This window comes from Trachurus japonicus, chromosome 3 (genome assembly GCF_045865225.1).
Source record: "Trachurus japonicus isolate A0001 chromosome 3, Traja_1.0".
Taxonomy (NCBI): domain Eukaryota; kingdom Metazoa; phylum Chordata; class Actinopteri; order Carangiformes; family Carangidae; genus Trachurus; species Trachurus japonicus.
Window position 1 is genome coordinate 33,634,241 of NC_140909.1, and position 23,724 is coordinate 33,657,964.

Here is a 23,724-nt window from a genome sequence, read left to right on the forward strand (position 1 = left end):
AGACTTGGATCAATAAACACGCTGCCAAAAATGTGTTAATCCCATATTTATAAGCAGTAGAGGGATCCGTAATTATTATTTCATGTTGTTATAATTATGTTCTTTTAAAAAATGCATGAATTAAATTTCCTTTTTTTGCTAATAGCACATTCCCACTTAAGCAGGGTGCTGGTGGCCTCAGGTCAACTCCAGAACAGCCTCATTAGGACCTTTTGCTGTGGGGCCCATTAGTGAAACATGTAACATGTCATGTGTTACATGTTGATCTTGGTGTGATTACCATGCAGCAGCAGCAGGCTGGTGCAGTGCTGAACTGCAGACCTGAGGAACTGGAGCTGGCAGAAATCAGTCACTCATTCACTATTGATGCCATGATAAACTCGTGAAAGAAGACTTCACCCATAAATCACAAATAATCACTGGTGATGAAACACGTTCTACACATCAGTTCATCATCAGAAAAAGTGAAATTTTGAAGGGTCACAGAAGGTAAAGCTCAGGTGAAACAAATAAAATACACAATAGATTAGCTGTTTCCATTGCTTTGAAACAGACCTGTTTCTGGATGGTGACTTTGAACACCTCTTTAAATGCATTAGTTAAGCATAAAACCGATGTGTTATGTGGACAATACCAAACAATTAAGGGACATACAGGTGGAGCAAGAGTTAAAGTTCACATCCATTACCACAGTTTGAATCCCTTTGGGGGAAATTGCTGGTTCCAATGAACGCAGTGCGCCGCGTTTGCAGGTGGGAAGTCAGTGAGGGCTCATATCACTGTTGTTGCTGCACTGGTGAGTCCTCCTGATTGGTCGAGGGGTCTGCACAGTGCACAGTCAAGAGGGGGTCATTCGCCTGTTCAGCTGACCCATGAGGCCTCATTCATAAAAGGTCTTGGGCAAGGCTGGATTAGTGTGGGAAACTGTCCTGGGTGCAGACCCCTTTGCTTGTCCTAATCTGAATGGTGGAATATGTACATTTACTACATTGTGTGAACTTTTCTCATCTTTAAATCCTCGGTTAGAATATTTCAATACTTTTTACACCATGAAAACTATGACCACTGGTTGGTTTGCTCATGTATCGAGCAGTGGAAACAGGGAGGAGTGGAGGATATTCAGCAAACTAGGAAGCAAAGTTCAAAGTTTTTCTTCTGCAGCTATGTTAACATCACTGACTTACACAGAACAGAAAAGTGAGAGAGAATTACTGTTTTCTGGAAGGTCTTCTTGTGGTTAACTATTTCCTGCAGTGCTAAACTCCTGATACCATCTGGCTTCCATACCTTACAGCAAATGGTAAAAGTCAAAAGAGCAGATCATGGGACCTACAGCAGGCTATAAAACACTGACCCTGAGCATGCATACAGCCCTGTGTTACCCCAATGTGATCAGTGAGTCAGCATTTCATAAATCAAACAAAACCAGCCATATTCTTAATCTGCTGACCTTTTACTGTTTTCTATTATTAGTCTCTGGGTTTTATGGTCATAGAATGTATACAGCCCATGAAGGACCATGCCAATTCCAGTCTAGGGAAGGAGGAGAGAACTGTGAAAACTAGCAGGATTTTGACACACCGGCAGCTCTGCATCTCTGAATTTGGCTGACATACAGTACTGCTGTTTTCAGAAGTGTGATTGGTTCAGTTCACAGCCATCTGCTGACAAATCCTCTTAAACATGCAATCCATGCATTGTTAACTGCTTTAATATTCATGACGTTACACTGATTTAATGAGTTGTCGTAATAACCGGATAGGGAGCATTGCTCAGCTAGAACTGAAAGTTGTATATTGCAGGTGATGTGTGTATAAATATGTTAAAAGCAGACGTGATCTCTCTGTCAGCCTCAGGTAACAGAGATGGGGAAAGCTGGATTTCAGAGGGGGAGTCGTGCTGCAGACATCTGCAGCACACGTTTTGATTTATAGCTTTATAATAGATTTCACTTTGCAACAGCACCACCTTAACACCCGGCATGTCTATTCTCCACATTAGCTGTATTCAGATTCCTCTATTCACTTTGTGATATACTGTATAAGCAAGAGTAAAATATGTTCACCTTGTCTCACATTGTGGGCCTCAAGAGCAGCAATCACAGCGAGCAGCTCTGAAGTAGAGACGTCTTTGCTAAGTGTTACTGACAAGGAGACAATAACCGAGCTTCACAATCAAAAACCTCCATCTGCATTATAGACTTGAAGGCAGACCAATCGCAGTGTGTAGCTGCTAGAGGCCCGTACTCCCTTGAAGCATATTGAACTGATATTATATAGGGAGACTGGGAAATACTGAGAAATTTGAAGTGGTTATTTCCCATTTAGCAGACATAAACTCTCAGGGAACCGTGTGAGCTGTACATCTGTGAGCTTCTAAAAAAGATCAACTTGTTTCACATGATTTTATGAAAGTTGCCTTTTGATATATTTCTTGATGTTGTGCCTCACTAGTCACCGCCAACCTCATTAGGCTAATTGATGCTGATACTGAGCAATCAGTCTGCACACCTGGCATGTATCAGCTGTTTCCTCCACCAGCTGATGGTGGTTTTAAAGCAAAAACCAGGGCATAGAAAGCCGTTACGCCTTTTGTCATTGCTTGAAGTAGCCTTGATGTAACAGAATCCACTTCACATTCATTTTTGAAAGAGCCACGTTGCGGATGCTCAGAAAGCTGGCTGCTGACAGAGGGCCAGTTCAGCTGTGGCCTCATATTCTCAGCCAACTAGCTTGTTAACTGTCCTCTCATCAGTGGAGTTTTGATGGCTGCTAGGCTCAAAACAAATTTTCCCAATGACCTTTCCATCTTTCACAGCAGCACACACACATACACACAGTTATTCTGACTACAGAGTCTCCCTCTCTCTCTCTCTCAGAGCATGACGAGTGCGCCAGCGGCCAAAATTTGTGTGATGAGAACGCCATCTGCACCAACACCATCCGAGGACACCTGTGTACCTGCAAGCCGGGCTACGTGGGCAATGGCACCATCTGTAGAGGTAAGTTCCTGCCCTGGAACAGCCCACCAGGCACCGGGGGGAAAACGAAAAAAAAGACACACGGATAGAGATTCAAACCTCCCCCCCCCCTCAAACATCCTCTGATGGTGCCCGGTCCTCTGCTCCATAACATCATGGATCATTCCTTCTTCACATCACCTAACCAGCAGCAACAGCTGCCACAGACGTGATGAAAATTAATGCTGGGCCAGTTTTAGCCTGTTTTTTTTTCCTCACTGCTCACCCTGCTCCTTGCTGACCTGTTGCCCTGCCCAGGTGCTGCACCCAGTTGGCCCTATATCACACAGATGGGTGGAGGAAGTAGGAAATTAGAAAATCAGACATATTTATTTGTGCAGTGTGTGTGTTGCACAAACAGCACCAACAGCTGTGGAAAAATATAGACACAAAAGAAAGAAAGAAAAGAAATCAAATCTGTTTATGTAAGCCTTCATTTATCCTGCTGCATGCGTCTTTGGAGTGGGCTTAGCACACTCCAGCCTAATAGCTAAAGCACTTGTGGTTTGTATGCTGTCATCTTCAGAAAATGAAAACAGGGACGTCCACTGATTAAATCAAAGTCAAAAAGTGCCTCAATAAAAGAAATTTAATGAATACTTGAGCTCAGTCTAAACACAGCACAGTGGGCTTTCATTTGGTAAAAGTTTTTTGTTATTTAGGTTACATAACCACTGTTTAAACAGTATTTCTATTACTCTCTTAGCACCTTGTGTAACACAAATAATAGCTATTGTAGAATTTTAAATGCTCTCACGTCCACTCTCACTTGCCTACAGGGAGCCTTTGTACATTATGTGGCACACACTGTATCCTGTTTAGTATTAGAATTTTCTGATCACTCTTATTCACCTAATCCTGATGATTGTACAGCTCATATTGCTTGAGTTTTATCATGTATATGTGTATGTATATATATACATGATATATATATATATATATATATATATATATATTCAGAATGGATTTATATTTTTGAGCCCAAGATGAAGTCAATTTCAGAAAATATTATGTTTACCGTTGGGCAGCTAGATGATAACTGATCAAAGCGATTTAAATTGATCATAATGATCTGAGTATTGTCATTAAATTGGACCGTCTAAACAAATCCTAGTGATGGAAAATGAACAGAGCTTTGTGTAAGCCTTTATTTGTGAATGTCAGGTTTCTTCTTTGTCTATACGAAGTCGGGCTTCAAAGGTCAAGTGATCTTTAAAAACCCTGCAATGATTGAAACCTTGGTAGTAGCTGGTCGGAATCAGTGCAATTGTGTTGCCAATAAACACTGGCTTTTGGCCAGAAACATCCATTTTCACTGGCCTGCAAATTCAGAAATTACACCTTTAATAAACTCTGCAAATGCAACAGCAGTCAATGCTCCTCAAGAGTGACTTATTGCTGTTTTATGAAACCAAAATGATTTTCCCATTCAGGGGGGGAAGGCTGCGCTGTGTTTAACAGCTCCTTTATCGAACTGAACAATAAAAAAAATATATAAATATTTATGGTTGTTTTCTAGTTACATGAAAAGCAAATTGGGAGCTTGCTGTGGCATTTTTTTCTCTAATGTTTTCTGTGACCCCAATGTTGGTGTTAATATGAGAAAGTATTTGTGGAAGACTGTGGAGCCGTTTACATGCCCTCTCACATTCTTCTGTGAGTGCATGTGTATGTGTCTACTCAGCCGTATAGAACTATATTTAACTGTATATTTGCACTGGAGGCAGCCGCAGTGGGACAGTCGCTGCAGGTTCAAGGAAGATGAGGCAGGACAGTCAGTCGGTAACAGGACTTTGAGGTCACTCATTAGAGGGTTGGCAGGGTGAAAGTCTCCTGAGATACAATATCTTTTGGCAGCATAGGATAGATAACATGGTTGTAAAGGTTAGGTTCAGACAGCCGGTTACATTTGGGTCCAGTTCCAAGCTGATAAAACACCTTCAAGTGTCTTATTGATTTGTTTTTATTTGCAAAGGAAACATCCAGGGGCCTCATTTATCAAAGAGCGTGTAAAAGTCCTCTTAAATTTTCAGTACGACGGAAAGGCAAAATGTGCGTACGACCAAAAAATATACACTCTTTTCAGATCTATCAAACTCCGCGTACACGCGGCTGCACGGTATTTCCCTTGATAGATCACACCGGACCTGAGAAAAGCGTGGATGAGAACACGCCTCATACCCAGCCCCCTAAACGGCCCCACGCAACCATAAGTGGTCAATGCAAATCAGTTACGTGCATATTAAGTAGCCATGTGCACTCTGGAAACGTGTGGAATGACGTCAGTGGAAGACGGTGAAGACAACAGACGGACGGAGAGCGGAGAAAGAAGCGGAATTTCTCTGAAAGCGAGATACACGGTAACACGGCAATATCAGTCAGAAACATCATCTTGCATTGAAAGGCTTCAATAAATACAAAAAACTCCCAAATCTAAATGAAACAGAACAGAAAGAAGAAGAATCATATTTATTCTGCCCCTTATTTTAGATTATGTCATAATAATTTAAAGCAGGGTTTCCACTGCCAGTCAGTACTTTGCACCCCTTTCCACTAACCCCCAACTTCCGTTCACTGGAAGACTTTGATTTTCATTTGTGCATAGCTATAGCCTATATTTAAAAAAAAACAAAAAAACATTGAAGTCCACCAGTCTGTGACTTTTCCTAAAATGATGTTGGGCAGCACCCAGTTTTGTTAAATACAATAAATATTATTCACACAAAAAATATGGATCATGTTTTCTCATTTGCTTTGATTTGCGCCGACATTATTGGGCTTGCTGCTTGCTTGTGTGTGTCCAGTCTGGCTACGTAACACACGCACGTCGCAGAAATTATTTTCCAGACTGGACAGACGGGTTGTGGAAGAGGTGTAGCCTACATGCAGGGGAAAAATATCAATATGATATCAAAAGAAAACGAAATTCGTTTTATAAAGCCAGTATTTAGGAGCAAACTAGTGTAAATGCACAGGGGAAAAATCTGAGTCGCTGTGCTTTTCATGTAAAGTGCCGACGTCAACACATGTGCGGCGGTGGTGGTGGTGGGGGGGAGGTCATCATCACCACCACTTGCTACTTCAAACAGTGTCCGCGCTCCTCTCTCCCTCGCATACTGCAGTTCTCTGACTCTGCAGCGGTGTCGCCAATTCCTCTTGTTCTTCAAAAAGCGTGTAAATGCCGGTACGCCATGGTCGGACTGGTCGTAAATTTTTGCTCTTACTCCCGACAAGTTTTGGTTTGATAGATCCCAAATTAGGCGGAGAAAAGTGCGTACGCACAAAATGGGGGAAAGAGCGTGTAAAAGAGCGTGTATCCACAATGATAAATGAGGCCCCAGGTTTCCTGCTGAAGAGCAGATGTGCAATATACAGTACAAGGAAGAAGATGTTATTAGTATCCTTTTTACATTTTTCATCCAGAACATAATACATTAGGAAGATTATTAGAAACATAACGAGCCATCTCAGCCACAACTCAAAAGGTAGAGGCTTGATGTGCAGCTCTGATGTCTAGTGCTTAATTTGTAAATAAGGAGATCCCATGAGCTCTCAAGAAGCCCTTTCATGCAGTTTTCATGACTGTGTGCTTATGCTTGGCTGCTGTCCAGGAGATGAGAGTATCATTAAGCTTAATTAGGCTTTGATTCTCCAAACTACTTAAACATGATCTCAATAAACCTCCAGCAAAATATGTTGCATCATGGGAGATCAGTCACTGAGAATGAGCCAACATCACCAGATGAGTCTTAGACATCCTCAATGCTGAATTCTGAAACCTGCTAAACATAATCTTTGTTTTTTTGTTTGGTTTTTTGGCTGAAAAGTTAAAATATTAAAAACAAAGAACGAGTCCGCTGACCGTTCAGGTTGATATTCATGTTATTACCAGAGGTCAAATGAAAACATGGTCAATTTCAACCCTCCTGACATGTTCCACCCTGATTTCTCACTCATTAACACATGTTCTGTGCCTCGTCTGCTGATCATCACCGTGACAACTAATAATGTTGTAATTACGAGGACAGTCAGTCGGGATGTCAGTCATACCAATGACAAGCAGGGGAAAGTGTTTCATATGCTGCTGCAGGTGCATAATGTGTGTGTATGTGAGAGTGTGCGCAAGGAGAAAAGGTACAAAATGAGGACGGCAAGACATAAGGTAAATGTAAATACAACAACGGAGTACAGAAGCTGAAAACAACAGGGAGGGGTGATCAGTACTTGCTCTGCCTTGCTCCTGTGACACTATAGGACGGGTGGCAGGTGGAAGGCAGGTCTAGGGAGAGATCAATGCAATTTGCAAAGTGCCACCACACTATTTCTGCCTCTGGATTGCCTCCAGGCTACACACAGAGAGAGAAAGAGAGATAATATGAAGCCTGAGTTCATTTTGTTTTCATTCGTGTAGACATCATGCACAGTGACGTCAGGCAACTGAACAACCGACTCCAGTGTATGAAATCAAATGCATTTCTGGATGCAACAAACTAAAAATAACGACTAAACCAAAGTCACTGTGATTGATTGTCATAATAAGTCAGTTGTGAAATTGGCCTTTTATCGCTTACACAATAACACCAGAATCACAGATCTGTTACTGTACCACCCTGCTCTCTGAAGAATACATTAAATCCAGTGTAGCTCATTCACAATGCTTTAGTTGCTCGGTGGTGTTTTTATTTAATAATTCTGTCGTAATATTCCTTTACTAAGCTTTGTGAATTTGAATTGGGTATGAAATGTGGTACATAGATAAAGTTTTCCTGCCTCGCCTGGCCTTGCCCAGAAGTCGCGGCCAATGTGCAAATGATAGAACAGAACAGCTAGGGCGGTGGATGTTTGGAATATGAATTATGGAATATAAATGAATGGAAATTTCTAAATGTGGTGCATAAATCCACTTACGATAATGCTGAAACATACTGCAGAGGAATCTTATTAGGTGAATAAAAATCTGTGAGCACCTATACACATTATGTGATACCTTATGTGATTTTGTAGAGGCCATTCCAAAACAATGGATATAAACTATCATTAAAGCCAATATAATCTTTGGGTTATAGGCCTTTCTCAAGATTTTGGAACTGGCTGCTGAGCCATAGGTCAAACACTGTTGTCAATCAATGTGATTTTAACTTATTAAACCAGAACTTTGCAGGCACAAGAAGTCCCCCAACAGACTTTGATATGAGACAGTGATATCGCTGTATATTGTAATATTAAAGGACAATTCCAGGTGAATTCAACTAGGGGGTGTACTTTCCTAACATTTTAGGTCTAAAAGAAGGAATCTGAAGATTTTCTGTTTAATCGCTCCTGTTTTGCGGTAGTTGTGTCTGTCCCCGCATCGCCACGGCAGCAATGAATGGGAGCGGATGCAAGTTCCGCTGCTTAGGCTGTTTACATCCCTCAAAGCCGCAATTTTTTTCCACAGACAGCGTCAGATGGCTACTCAAACATGCACCGAGAAGTTTATTTACTTCAAGCAATCCGACATGTTTGTAAAACTAGATCTAATTCAAAGTCTCCTGGAGTCTCGCGCGAGACCCAGCTGCCGCTTGGTGTGTTCACATGCAGTGGGTATTGCTACCGTTTGTGTCATAAGCACAGGAATATCAACTCTTGACTTGCTTCAAGTAAAAAAAACTTCTTGGCGCATGTTTGAGTGGCCACCTGACGCTGTCTGTGGAAAAAAATGTACACTTGAAGCAAGTCAAGAGTTGATATTCCTGTGTTTATGACACAAACGGTAGCTCCCACTGCACCTAAACACACCGAGCACGGCAACTGACCTTTCGTACAATATAACTTTCACTTTCACCACGCACTGCTGCAGCATGTGCGCTTCTCTCTCTCTCTCTCTCTGTGTGTGTGAAGGCCAATGCCAAACAGCGCTATGAGGAGATGAATGAACGGAAGACATGCAGCGGTGTATTTGCGACAATTAAAAAAAATAGAAGGAGCTGTACGTATGAGGAAACACTATACTATGCACTTACACAGATTGAATGGTGTCACAGCTCTCCTACCGGCGGGGAGAAAAAAAGAAAAGAAGAAGCTCTGGTCTCGGTCCGCGACACAAACACCACGTCCCGTATTCTCTTGTTTATGACAAATAAGACTATACATCATAACATATGATAATTCATCGATCCACTAATTGATTATGAAAAGCTTCGTTGAAAATACATGCACAGGACAAAAACAGCAAAACAGCAGGGAAGTGACCAGACTTGCAGATGCGCTCATAGACTGTATATAAGGATACGCTACATGATGCAATTTATGAATCGATAAAAGCCGTATTTTGATCACCATTATGTTTACATTGTGACCACGCAATTTTGTAGTGGTGTCAGATTGCGTAGTGATTATTAATATCCATAAATATAGCGCTCATATGCCTCTGAGCAAGACGCTAAATATAAAAACACTGTTGACACTCGGACGGTGTCGAGAAGCTTGTCGGGCTAGCAACGGTAACTAAAGGGGGCGGGGCTTTTGCGAAAGGTCAATCTGGGTCTCGCGTGAGACTCCGGGAGACTTTGAATTAGATCTAGTTTTACAAACATGTCGGCTTGCTTGAAGTAAATACACTTCTCGGTGCATGTTTGAGTCGCCATCTGACGCTGTCTGTGGAAAAAAATGCGGCTTTGAGGGATGTGAACGGCCTAAGCAGCGGAACTTGCATCCACTCCCATTCATTGCTGCCGTGGCGACGCAGGGACAGACACAACTACCGCAAAACAGGAGCAATTAAACTGAAAATCTTCAGATTCCTTCTTTTAGACCTAAAATGTTAGGAAAATACACCCCTGACTTGAATTCGCCTGGAATTGTCCTTTAAGGGGCTGTTTCCTCCAAACGCGCTTTTATATTACTGCGTTCTCAACCTTGCAGAGCGCCTGACACTTCGGTGTTCTTGCTGTCAGGGTGCGGGTAGGAGGTGGACCCAAATGCAGAAGCATACACAAGGACAGGTAGTACTTGCAAGGCGAAGTTTATTCAATCCAAAGCAGGTAGACAAACAGAACACCATGACATAAAAGAATCGGACAAGGAACTGGGAGAAACACAAGACTAAATACAACAGAACTAATCAAAGCAACAAGCACCAGGTGAGGAGACGGGGCAAAGAAACCTGATTGGTGGAGACACACAAGGAGCAGGGCAGGGCTGACGAGGTGAAACACAGAACAGGTGTCTAAGGAGAGTGTGGAGGGAAAACACAGGAAGTAAAACTAGAACAAATGCACAAGAACTGAACTACAAAATAAAAGAGGAACTGAAGAAAACAACAGTCCAAAGTCCAAAAACAAGTCCAAAACATCAGAAAACCGAGCCACTGAGTGGCGGCAGGCTCAGGGCCATGACACATGCCTTGTTTATTGTCTAATGTAAACACTACAATGAAGCGTAATACACAATAACATTAACAGTAGCTTTTGACATGGACCCTGAGGTGGACTACCTTCAAAACGAGTGTGGTTGCATGATATAAACCGAGCCTGTTGTCGGTAACATATGTCCCGCCCTTTCTTGATTCTGATTGGTCAGTGTGGGAAAAGTCTGACATTGACAAGCTCTGCGCTGTTCTAAAAGTTGAACAGATTTCAACTCCAAGTGCTCTGAGCGCCGCGACAAAAAAAGTCACTGCCAAGAGTGTATTGGGGCACTGAGCGCTATGAGCGCCGAACTCCATAGGATCTGAATGGAAAGAGGAAGCTTTGTTGTGACATCACAGAGTTACAGAATTTTAGCGATCTTCAGGTAAAAAGCAGTCCCTGAACAACAGTACAGAAGAGTAAATGGACAGGCATTTCCCCATGTTTTTTGCGTTATTCTGTGGGTCAACCAGTGTGCACAGACCTCTCATGACAGTGTCAGTCCCTCTCACTAATATTTCTCACAGGCAGTTGTGGACATTCTATACTTTTTTTTTAATAATGTCATTAAAACTTACTACTTCTTACCTTCCCTATCCTGGCCAATTAGTATTATGTGAGCAGGTATAGTCGGAGGAATCAGCCTCTCTTTTCCCCTCCCCCTGAGATCTCATTACTGTGTGATGGCAACAGTGTTGGCCATTCGACCTGTGCCTCCCATCTCATTCCCCTCATACATCACGGCAGCCCTCTCAGGAATAAGAGAATTAGTCAGAGTGTGACTGCAGCTCCTCAGCCTTTCCCTGTTAATGGTAATAAGGCAAAAAAAAAAAAATACAGTGTTTAGTCAGCAATGAGTCCACAGCAGACGGGCCAGAATGTGTTGCCTGAGCCAAATGTGTGTGATTAGCTTGACATGTTAAAAAGCAGGTGATCAGTGACTTTGAGTGGCAGTGGCATATTTGAGATGAGAAAGTAATGATTTTCAGATTCCATCACTGCACTCATCCTGAATTAAGTTGAAAAGAAATAACTTGAGTATTTGTAGTCAAGGGGAGGATGAGAGGGACAGCGATAGATGTGACTTTGTATCCTCAGTGACTTCACAACTTCAAAAAAAATTGCTTATTTATTGGACCTTAAAGGAAAACCGTCTCAGATCCTTTTCCTTTGATAGATTTCATAAACTGATCATCATAAATCACATGTTATTTTGTGTAGCTCACCTGAAGATCAATCTTTTGAACTTGTGAATATCTACACATTCATCTGAATGATTTCTAACAACCCTTACACTAAAAAGGACTTTATGTATGTAGCTGCAATTTAGATGGATTGGAGGATGATTTTCTTACTCACTGTTAGTAAAAAGACATTATTACACTGTACTTTGTGGTTGTTGCTTGTAGGTGCAAAATTGCTGTTTTCCCAGATAAGCAACCATGCATGGTCGTGTGAAGAGCTTTTTCAGCAGCAGTACTGTAGATACGGTGCGGCACTGTTAGACCATCTTGTCACTGGATCTCTGGAGCTGAGCCAGGGAGGCCATCAGGTTCTCGGCCCTTCTGCCCTGATTGCTCAGTTTGGCGTGGGCAGCCAGGACAAAGTTAGAAAACTAGTTTAGTGGGTTTATCACAACTTTTTTTCCCCCTGAAACAAGCTGTTCTAAAAAAACAAAGATGATGAAAGCAATGAGACTCACCCAAAGCAATGACGTTGCAGGCCTTTAAACCAGTGGAGGTGAGGGAAACTGCAGTTGAGCACTGAGTATTTCAGGAGCATCAAGCGATGAGGTGAAGATCTAAACCACATGACGATATGTCTGCTGTTTCCTACTCCTTCTTTCCTTCCGCCTTCTTCTTTGTTGGTTTATTTATGCATGTGAAACTTTCGAAACGCGTTCTCTGGCTGGCTGGATCTTGCGTTCGGGCTGCCGTACAAACATGGTGGTGCAAGATGATGACACTCTCTAAACCCTTGCTATATGTATATAAAATAATAATTATAAGTGTACAAAAACCAAACAAATTTTATTTTATAGCAATTATACACTTATACAAATATATGCATGGGTAGTATACTAGATTTTGCCAATAAACCTTGCCAAACATTACACATTGGACCTTTAAAGCCTATGAAGAGGCTGCAAACATCTCCGCACTGAACAGGTTTATAATTCCTATCCCCACATTTCCATATACATACATTCAGACACTAAGACATACAGTATATGAGTTAAATCATTTGTTTAATGATCATTTTTAATATGTTAATTCACTGTTCTGTTGGCTTGTTTGAGTGTCTGAACATACTGACATAATTATCTAGTATTTTCTTTGATATTGTGGTGTCTAGTCCATACATGCTACAGCACACATTGTGATAGCCTGTGCTCACTTTACCAAATGCCAAGGGGATTACTACCAGGCTGAACCCTACAGATTCCCCCTGATAGGCCCCTGTAACAGACGTGTAAAGTGGCTCTCAGCGGGGCGATTCCTCCCCTCTGCGGTTGGATCTTTGCCTCAATGCTCTCTGGGGAGCTCGGCGAGGCCAGGCACATTCGCCACAGTCAGCCAGTCTGCCACGGTCGGCCCACATCCACACACTCCTGCGGACGGAACAGTGATTACACCTCACATCTCATTTCTATTACAGGAGAGTAATTATGGCTAATACTGTTGCTACAGCAGTGCCATGCCCCTTCAGTGACTGTTAACGACACAATAGATTTGCCTGCCGTTGATATTATGCAAACAGACAATAGACGGAGAAGTGCTGCTATTGTAGAGGCTCATAGTGTTCATCCTTACCGCTGCTTTGGCTGCAAAACAAAATTTTTAATAGCACGATTTAAGATACTGAGTGTAAAATGACTGTATTCATCTCAGCTTGAGATTTTTCAATCCAAAATTTCCAATTGTATAACCCAGCTGGTTAGAGCGCCTAGTAATAACACAGAGAGTTTTAAATTCAACTCCATATCTGACAAGTAGACAGTTCCTAGAAGATCCGCAGCCACCCCCAACCTGCTCCTCACCACCCCTGCCTGCCTGCATGCTGTGACTGGGATGATTGCAGGGACACATAAAGAAAGGCCTCCATCTCAAGAGCCCATTTTACTGCTATTGATTGTCTGTGCTGACTGGTAGTGAGAAGAAATGAGGGGTTAAGACTCCCTCTACCTTTACTTACTCTTTCTTCCTCCCCTTCGTCTCACTTTCCCTCCTTTTGTGTTGCAATTCTCTAGGGGACAGAAAAAAAAGGGTTACCATTATGTCATCTTCCTCAAAGAACAATAAATGGGCCACAATAGTTCAATCAGTGCACGGTGTAAGATTATAGATCAGCATTGTTCCCGCTGCCGGCCTAATGATCAGCAGCCTATTGCGGAGCCTTTGTCAGCAGCAAAATGAGTGAGCTAATCTTGTTAATGGTCCGTTTCATTCCCTAGGACTGGTTTGTATAGACAAAGGGGTTTTAAATAGAGAGGATTTGAGTAGTGAGTCTTAACAGCAGCGCAGAGGACAAAGGCATTGACTTGTGCTTTTCTCATCTTGCTATCGGAGCCAATCACAGAGGAAGCATGTTGCAACCAGCTAACAGCGAGCAGCGAGACCAGGGCTAATGTATTCTGAGAGATGGAGGGAAAGAGGAGGTGGCGGTGGGGGACAGGGTGGCGTGTTTGCTGCAGGGAGGGGAAAAGAGAAATGAGTGAGTGGGGAGGGGGTGGGGGGGATTCAGCCTTCATTTCTCCTACAAGTCTGAAGCATTTAATTTTCTGTTTACATAATTATTGCTCCCCTTCATCCCTTTTTGATAAGAGAAACACATTTAGCGGTTTCTCTGCTGCGTAGCTCTGTGCTAGAGGGCATAGTGTTTTACAACATTTAATTGGGTGACAACCACAGTATCTGAAGCTATGATTAATTGCAAATGTGGAAAAAAATGTACCAAGCCAAAAAAAAAAGAAGTACTTGTTTTTGAAGCTTTGTAGCAATTATCATTTGAGACAATTATTTTTAGTCTGTGTCCCGCTGTTAGATGTAGCTGCTTTGCAGCAAAGACAAAAATCTTCTCTTGTGTTCAGCGCTATCAGATCCACTCTTGTAATGTAATTCAGTGCACCAAGTGGAAATCCAGCATGCTGTCCTCATTCCATCTACTCTGTGGGATGTTTTCTCTTCAATCAGCCGCGTGTTGTTGTGTTACTGACACTCTTCACTATTAAATCAATGAAAAGAGTACTCTTTGTTAACACAGAGATGTTTGGTAGTGATACACTAAGGATCACAGGGAATGGAACCACCACAATGCATTGAGTTATAATATGTTATAGTGTCCACACCTGTGTTGTGTACCAGCCGTTCTGAACAAGGCTGTTTCAAGGGTATGAAAAGAGAGCTGTGATGTTTGATCCTTGAGTATTTTGACCAAAGCACATTATCTTAAAGGGACAACGAGGAGTTTTGGAAAAGCGAAGCGTTTTCACACTACATTTATGAGCCTCCGCGCGCACCGTGAAATTCTTTGACCGGCGCAAGACAGACTCATGTTTTCATTCATCAAGAATTAAAGTCAGAGGTTCAAAGACGATCACATACCGTCGTAGTTCTGACCATAAACAGCGATTCCACAAAACCGAAAGTAAGGAAACGCTGGTCGGCTCGACCAGCATTTCCGCCACCGCTAATAATAACAAAATAACGATAGAGACAAAACAATATATTGATCGAAAATGGGCCCATTAACAAGTGTGGGTAACGCAGATTCATCCACATTAACGTGAGACTTTTAAATAACCAAATAGAAACTACTCCCTTTAAATGTTTCCACTAATATTGAAACCTCAACTTTTGATCATGTTCTTTTTTAGTTTGGTCACCTATCAGTAATGTTAATCCTGCATGTGCATGCTTCAACTTTGTGGTTTTCTGCCAGAAGGTAAAATCTACTTTTAGTCACGTACATTTTTTTACACTCGTTTTCAACTATGTAATATAACTGGATGTAGGATGTCAGTCATCAGATGTCCTTTTTTTATCCCCTGTCTGTTGATCATGGAGAGGACAACCTCTACAGATAATTTGGCTGCTAATAACCCCCCTCCCCCCACATTTGGATCACAAGTTATCAGGGAATAAAGCCATGCAAATGGAAAAGTGGCTCAGCTCCTCCATGACGTCCTGTGTCCACTTATCTATGTCAGAGAAGCTGACAGTAATGGTAGAGGAGATAACAACTCCCATGCTCCCACAACACTTCATAATGTAACCGGCATCTTTTGCTATTGGTTTGATGGAAAATCCCAGGCAATCCCCACAGTGGCAGAAAATTACATATTGTGTGTTCATCTTTTTAATATAAAGACACCAGAATTGAATGGCTGACTTAATTTAGGCTTGGTTTCCTGCAGACTGAACTTGACTTGAATTAGAAAACAAAAATTAGTTTTAAAATTTCACCTCATAAAGACAGAAGACAAATATTAGCAAAAATGACAAACAATGAGGCAGCGAGAAAAGATAGCAGAACAGACTTTTTATGTGACCTTGTTTGATTTTCTGTAATGATGATGCTGTGTCTTCAGTTCTGACTCAGTGAGAGCAATGTTATTATTCTTGCTAAATGCAAGTTATTATCCTCTAATGAACGACGTGGCCTGTGCACTGGTAGTGGTCTCATGACTGCGTGTAAAAAAAAAACAGAAGCTTTATAAGGAAATTTTCAAAAGCTTTGTATGTGTCACCATTCAGAGACCTGTGAGACTCCATGTGCATGTTTTGAAGACTTACCGTGACAGACTTGACATTTGACCTGAATTTGAGATTTACACTTGCCTCAGTAGACCTAAAAACAGCTTGTGTGCTGCTGCTGGTGGTGCTGCTGCATGCCGACATTACATTACAAGTAGCTTCTCTGAGTCTGTGGGGAGAGAAAGTGAAGAAACAATAAGTCCATGTGTGTTATGGCTTAACAGCATCTCGGGAGGTTTGGTTCTGTAGATGCATATTATCAGTGTTTCATGGTTGTACTGCCCCCCCCATCTCTCTCTCTATTTCTCCCTTCCTTTCTGTATGGTGAGTATGAGACAGGACGTATGTGGGCACAGTTGGCTGAGTGCAGTAAAGTCCTGCCCACTGGTTGCATGTGCACAGCAGAAATCTTCTGAACACATATATAAAGCAGCAAAACACAGATGAGCCATTTGTGATATAATATATCCTCGACGTTCTAAACCTTTTTGGCTCGTGACCCCTAAAACTGAAGTGCACAGATTGTGGGTTCAGAGCCAATGTGTGTTGAGAGTGATTTTATCAGGAATTGACTTTTTCCACAGAGTTAGTAGGATTTGAAAAAAAGATATCAGTTACTCAGAATGCAAACCTGCACTATTGTACATTATCCACTTACATAGTATAATAATATATATAGAGAGATATTCCATCAAACACCTCAGTGTCTCCTGTAAATATCATGATGTTGTGTGTATACTTGGCATTGGGGAAAGTATTTAAAGCAAAGAAAACACCAGATGTTTTGTGAATATTTGTTGGATTGTGTCCCTCAACATGAATTCATCACAATATGAAACAAAGATATTCGTGACATTGTTTTTCTCTGGTCCCTTTTTTTCAGAATATTACTAGTGTCATTAACCCTCATAAAGTTTGCAAATAAGAAAACAATAAGTCATTTGTTATCAGCACTGTATTGAATTTCTGGATTTTGCCATTAAAACTGAGATGAGGCATGTTGAAACACAGAATATGTTAGACAAACTCATTAACACAGAAGACTGTAGTTGACACAACACAATTTCAAACTAGAGAGAAACAGTTCCCTAAGACAATAAAAAAGTTTCTCCAGTAAGATAAAAACTGCTACTGTCTGACTGCTATAAGTCTTTATGTGCTGCAAGAGTAATAAAAGTGCATTGATAACTTTGCAGGAACACGTTGACAACTCTGGATATGTGTGTAGATGATAAGCAGTGCATACATTTGTCTGTTGATAAGGTTGTGCTTTATCATCTCAGTTCTCATGATGTCGTCTCCCCCGTCCAATCAGCTGAACTTGGCTCAGAACCATATGTGTTCCCCTCGTCACTCTGACTTACAGTGACTTTAATTTTCAACCTGAACAAATGCCATAAAGAACCTCACAGCCGCGGTGTAAAGAAAACCCCTTTTCAAATACAGACAGGCTTTTTCAGCTGAGACTGATAAGCACAAAGCCCACAGGCTCTGGGCTCCAAAACACTTTAGTTCAGATCTGTGGCCCCTGACTGATTTATAGCAGGCTGCGGGCGGCACACACAGAAGTAATGGATAGGCAGGCAAGAGGAAATACTTGACTAGGAAAATGCCTTGAAACTTAAAACTAATGGAGTCCGGTAATGTTTGCTCAAAGACCATCGCTGGGGATTTCACTTTAAAAAAAACATCCATTACATTCAATTATTACAAATAAAATTGTAATGGAATTTTTACTGGGCATACTGGGAGACTAAAGTACATCGCACTGAGCCTAACATAAGACTTAATAAAGTGAAATATCAAAGTTTCGAGAGGCCTGAGCTGGGTCAAAAGTCATCCTCCATCTGACCAGTAACTCAGTCTGAAGATAAAGATGTGATAGATGTATTTCTGGACTGGTGGATCCACACTTCCTGATTATTTTTCTGATTGCAAAAAAAAATAAAGATCCTCCTATAGGTTATAAAATCAAGCTAATGATGTACTTCACCCTAATCTTTATTTACCATGATATAGAAATGATGGGGGTTAAAAAGCAGTGTGAGTTATATTACTGCATAACTGTGAAGAAAGATGTGATTACTGTCAGCCAATCAATGATCCCAGCCTCCACTAATGAGCTGATGGACACAGACACATAGAAATGGATCATGTGTCACTTTATAAATTAGTTTATTAATAGTTATCGACCTTCTGTTGTTATTTTCATTGTCATGTTGGTCAATTTGCAGTAACAGTCAGAATATGATTTATGATTTTATTCATTATTTCTGATGCCATATCAATAACAACCACTCAAACAAAGATGCAGAGAGAGAGAGAGGCAGATGGTCTTTATCAGTGCAGGTGATAGGATCTGCTGTAAAAACATCCATGATTTGTGTGTGATTTAAATGTCTTAATTTGTAAAAATGAAAAGTTTGCAGCAGCCTTCAGCATTATATTACATTGCAATTTACTTACTACTCCATGAAACATGTTAACAGTGTTTTACTGGCACTGTGTAGTGCAATGTACAGCTAGGCTGATTTTAAGTTATTGATATACCACAGACTGAACAAAAATGAAAATTTGAATTGATGAGGTCAAATATATCATGAACAATACCATGTGGTGCATATACAGCAACTGCCATCCTTAGAGTCCTGACACTGAATGAAAAGGTCAAACCAGAGGCAGGGCCGTTGCTAGGAATTCTGGGTCCCCTGAAAGAATACTAAAGTGGGCCCCTACCCCCAGACTTTCCACTTTTTTTTCTAAGACTACGTATGTATTATCATTTTTTTATTTAGCCTTCTGTGTTTTGATGCTAATGCAGCATTACTATGAGTCATTAGTTGTCTTATGCAGAATAAATCAGTACAGAGAGATTAGACTTATTGGGTTTTTTGTGGGCCCTACTGGGTGCTGGGCCCCTAGAATTATCATCACCTTTCTCCCCTATACAACGGCCCTGACCAGAGGTCATAGAGGCAGAGACATGGGTAAGTGTTTTAAAACATGGGGTTGTTGATGAATTGTGAGAACTAAGAGGACAAAATTATAGTTTTAACCACTTCTGGCTGTTATTGGGAATCTTGTGATGCATCAAATCGGGTGATGAAGTATTGTCTGTCTGGATATAACCACTTTCACTTTGTCCTGACAACTGCACAATCGAACCACCTGGAATGGCAGCCAATAAAAATAATAAACTTATTTAACTTTCACCATCAGTGGTTATGATTATAAGGGACACATATCTTCTGAATCCTTCAGCGCTGTGAGCACCACAATATAGATTTCATTAGTAGCCCATGTATAGGGACGGAGGCAGAAATAGCATAGTTTAGTTTCGTCTAACGGACTCGTTAGATGATACAGATGCTGTAGAGTAAATGTTTTTTTGTTTTTTTTGAAGTGAATTTAATCTGGTTATGAGGAGTAAACCTGGATGGGATAGCAGGAATAAAGAAAACCCCACCCTGGACCAACAAGTGACATCTTTTAACAGAATCTTCCTCATAAAATCACATTCCCATCATTTCTTGATGTGATGCATATCCCTCCTCCAGATTCCAGCAGCATGGGTCATGGGTAATTCCAGCAGTACATCTCGCCTCTCGGCAGTAAACCTCATCTTATCAGTGAAACAGCAGAGGTTGGAGAAAACAGTGGTGTCAGCTGCCTACCTGTTTGTGTCGCGGTAATGGATTCAGATAGAGGGAGTCCTTGGTCCTGCACCACCCTCTGTTATGAAAGCTCCTCACATCCAGCTGCCAAGGGCGTCCTTGCTCCTCCCCCACTCATTGGGCTGATAGAGTCGTGCCCCCACGACTCTTCCACAGATGAAAATAGATAAAATCATCCAGACATGGCGTGAACAGTCAGTTAATGTTCACCACACACTGATTCGGGCGGAAAGAGGCAATGACATGAATGTATTTTCATTTATTTTTTTATCCATTTGTTATTCAGCAACTGATTTTCACACAAAAATCCCCCAACAAAAACTGTTTTGGCCCGGGGTCATTTTATTTATATTTACTGTGTTCTGCCACATCCTCTTTTTATAAACTGACTGTCTGGTTTTCTCATTCTCTTTTCATTTACATACTTCAACCCTACAGGTTTTCAAATGCATATAAGCACACACACACACACACACACACACACACACACACACACACACACACACACACACACACACACACACACACGCGCGCACACACACACACCCCTAGTACACTTGGTACCTTAATTTTGTCGGAATCCTGTCTTTGGATTTTCTTGTCAACATTTAGAGCCTGGCATAGTAGTTATGTTTATTGATACCAATTTAATTTTCATGTATATTTGTTATGCATCACCTCAGTCTTCAGAAGCATTGGTTGTTAACTGCCTCCTGTAGTTAACCATTCTTATTTACCTATTCTACCTGAGTAGGTCGATAAAGCAGAAAGAAATTTGTCTTTGGCTTACTTGTGCAGCAAGTCAAGTACATTAAAAACATATCACACACAACCAAGTCATACAATAGACAAGACACAATAAAATCTAAAGATAAAATTAAATTAAAGAAAATGTGCACCAGATGAGGGCTGAGACTGAGAGATTAAAATGATATAAAGTGCTGTGTTCTGACTGAGGTAGTACTGTAGGGTGACGAAGATATTCTGAAGCGGGAATTACTTTCTGTAGATGTGTTTCTTTGCATAGGGGACTATAGCTTTGTCCTGATGGCAGTAGCTGGAAGTATTAGAGGATGTCTTTTTTAGTATTTTGTTACCGAGGCATTGGACTGCTTTGCCATGGTGGTGGGTGTGTTTACAGCCTGTAATTGAACTGCCCAGTTTAACTATTTTGGGGCTCAAACCAAAAGATAATGTTAAACATGAGTATACTTATCAAGATTTGATCAAGGGAAAGATGATCATAAAACAATCTTAACTGTTGGTAGAAGGCAACACAGTCTCCAGTGTCAACACCACATCTTCATCATGTTTATCACCAAATCTGCTGCAACATATTACTCTTTTTTTTTTTCTTTTTTTTTTTTTTACATGAAATTAAAATCTAGACCAGATGAGACTGTCTAAACGCTGAACTTTGTGTGCTTGTATGTACCTTGTTTGTTTTGTAGTGTACTGATCACAGACTCATCTTGAGCATTTGAGAACAGTCAGAGTACATACAGTACTGTATGTTGTTCAGATGACATACGCTCGATTGCTCCTATTTCCGTTTGTAGGTTATGATAATAGAAAGAACCATTCAATATTGGATTAATGCATTAGGGTTAATTCATGTCTTTTATTCCTTCCTGTGCTTGTACCCTGGGTTAGTAGTATCACAATATGTTTCTTCTATCACTTGAACCAGGTCCAAGTTCATGACATGCTTCTTAGCCTAAGTCCGTTGAGCACATAACCCAAGGGATCATCATCATACGAAGCCAAGCAGGAGCAGAAGATAAAGCACTGGCCAGTCTTTAGAGGCATCTTCTTACTTGTAGATATTTATAAAAGTGTGATTTTGGATTTGGATTATAGAAAATGCTTTTAAGAGATCAGTCTAACTCTCAAGACAGCAATCTCCTAGTTTTGAAGTGGCATTAAGCAGGGCTGTGTGGTAACAGATAACTGCTTTTGAAACACAATTGCTGGAGAAGAAAAAAAAATTGCAGTATGCTTTCAGAGTGAGAGCTATTTAAATATTGACAACTGTTTTACATCCAGAAAAAAGCCAGCTCAGTTCTCTGCTGCCATCCAGTTATATACTGTAGGTAACAGGTCTGATTGAATGAGTTCAGCTACAGAGGCAATAAGCTATGTTCAGTAGTTCAGTGGTAGACTTGGTTTAAGGAGAAATGACCAACACTCACTGTAAAATAATAATAATAATAATAATAATAATAATAATAATAATAATAATAATAATAATAATAATAATAATAATATGGATTGGGAATTCCCTCAATTTTGCCAAAAACACACTGAGGATGAACTGATATAATTTTAGTGGGCAAAGGTCAAGATCTCTGGCATCTCACAAAATTCACTGAGTCACACTCTAATTCTGACACCATTTAACACAAATGTCCAAGATAACACAATTTTATGTCTAAGTGGTCAAAGTTCAGCTTCTCTGTGACATTGTATCATTGTTAGAAAACACATTATTCAATGTTGTGACCATATTTCCTGCATTTTGGCTTTTTGGCACAGGCACACAACTGCAAGGCCTTTTTTTTAATTTTTAAATTATTTTTTTTAATCTGTCACTGTTCCACATTCTTAACTGCATATTTATTATTGTTACCATGACAACAAAGGTTCAGCATGCCTGGCGATTATGACACTATTTCAGGAGGGCTCATATTGCTTGTTGTTATCAGTGAAAATGATTGCCTGAACTTTCTTCCCTTTTTTCACTTTTCTCCTGCTGTCTCTGGCTATATAAATGATGAAGATATTTTAGTGTATAACAATGTTCCTGGAGTTGCCACTCTTTAATTTGTGATCACCTGGTATAGTTCCCTGTAAAGCGGATTGCAGAGGGTCATTCAGTCTCATTAAGTTAAGTAAGCAGTGATAATTATTCATTACTTCATTGGAAGTTGACAACAGTATTGCCCATCAGTCATTGTACCTGGTTCTGGCATGTTTGTAAGATTGATAATAGTAACTCAGAGGGCAAGACTTGGCATTCATTTCAGGTATCACTAATAGGGCTGGGTAAAAAAATCGATTTAATCGATTTTGAATCGATTTCATTTAAATTTTGTAATATCGATTCAGAGGGCATGAGATCGATTTTTTTCCCCCGTTAGTCTTGTGCGTGATGAAGCAGCGGCGCGGTTACGTCTGACGCTCTGACTCAGTAACTACGAGCGGAGTTTCTTTCTTCCTCTTTGTAACTGTGCAGTGTAGCTATTGCTGTGTTTGATATGATTAAAAACCAAACCAAACTACAAGCTCCGGTGATCTGCAGGTTATTGTTTCACTTGAGCGCTCCAACGCTGTGTGTGTCTGTGTGTGGCAGCGGTGCGCTGACACACACACAGACATCTACAGGAACCGCATGTTCTTCAAGCCGCAGGTGAGCGTATTACTGCAGAATAAAGGACACGAGCAGCTCCGTGTTTTCACAGTGCGACTTTTCTCCTCCACTTTATGACCGTCGGATCATAACACATGACGCCCGGACTCTGGAGATAGGCGACGTGACCGGGCCGGACTCGTCACAGGAACCGCTCCACACATTCACTGTCACTTTATTTACCATGGGCTCCGTTTCTACACATTTCCTCCCTCAAGAGGGAGGGAGGGAGCTTTAGCTGCTGCAGACTTGATTTGAGACACTTTGTACTTAAAGAAACAATGCCTTAATTATAAATTAATTAATTAATGCAATTTGCAGTGATGGAATGTTGCAGTTCAAGTTCACTTTCACTTGCAATTCCTTTCTAATTTCAAAATTGCCCTTTTGAGACTTGGGACAGTTTTATTTACAGTTCAAGTTTAAACTGTCAAATTTAGTTAAGTTAACACTTAAAAGCTGAATCGTTTATGGTGAA

General features: G+C 40.9%; 1 protein-coding gene across 1 annotated transcript in view; it reads left to right on the forward strand.

Annotated features, from left to right (window-relative positions):
* LOC146990254 (protein kinase C-binding protein NELL1-like) overlaps positions 1-23,724 on the forward strand; it is a 293,390-nt gene that overhangs the window by 221,265 nt on the left and 48,401 nt on the right. The window contains exon 14 of the mRNA XM_085771287.1: positions 2,879-3,001. Coding sequence (XP_085627413.1) covers positions 2,879-3,001 — 123 coding nt within the window. The remainder of the gene's footprint in view (positions 1-2,878; positions 3,002-23,724) is intronic.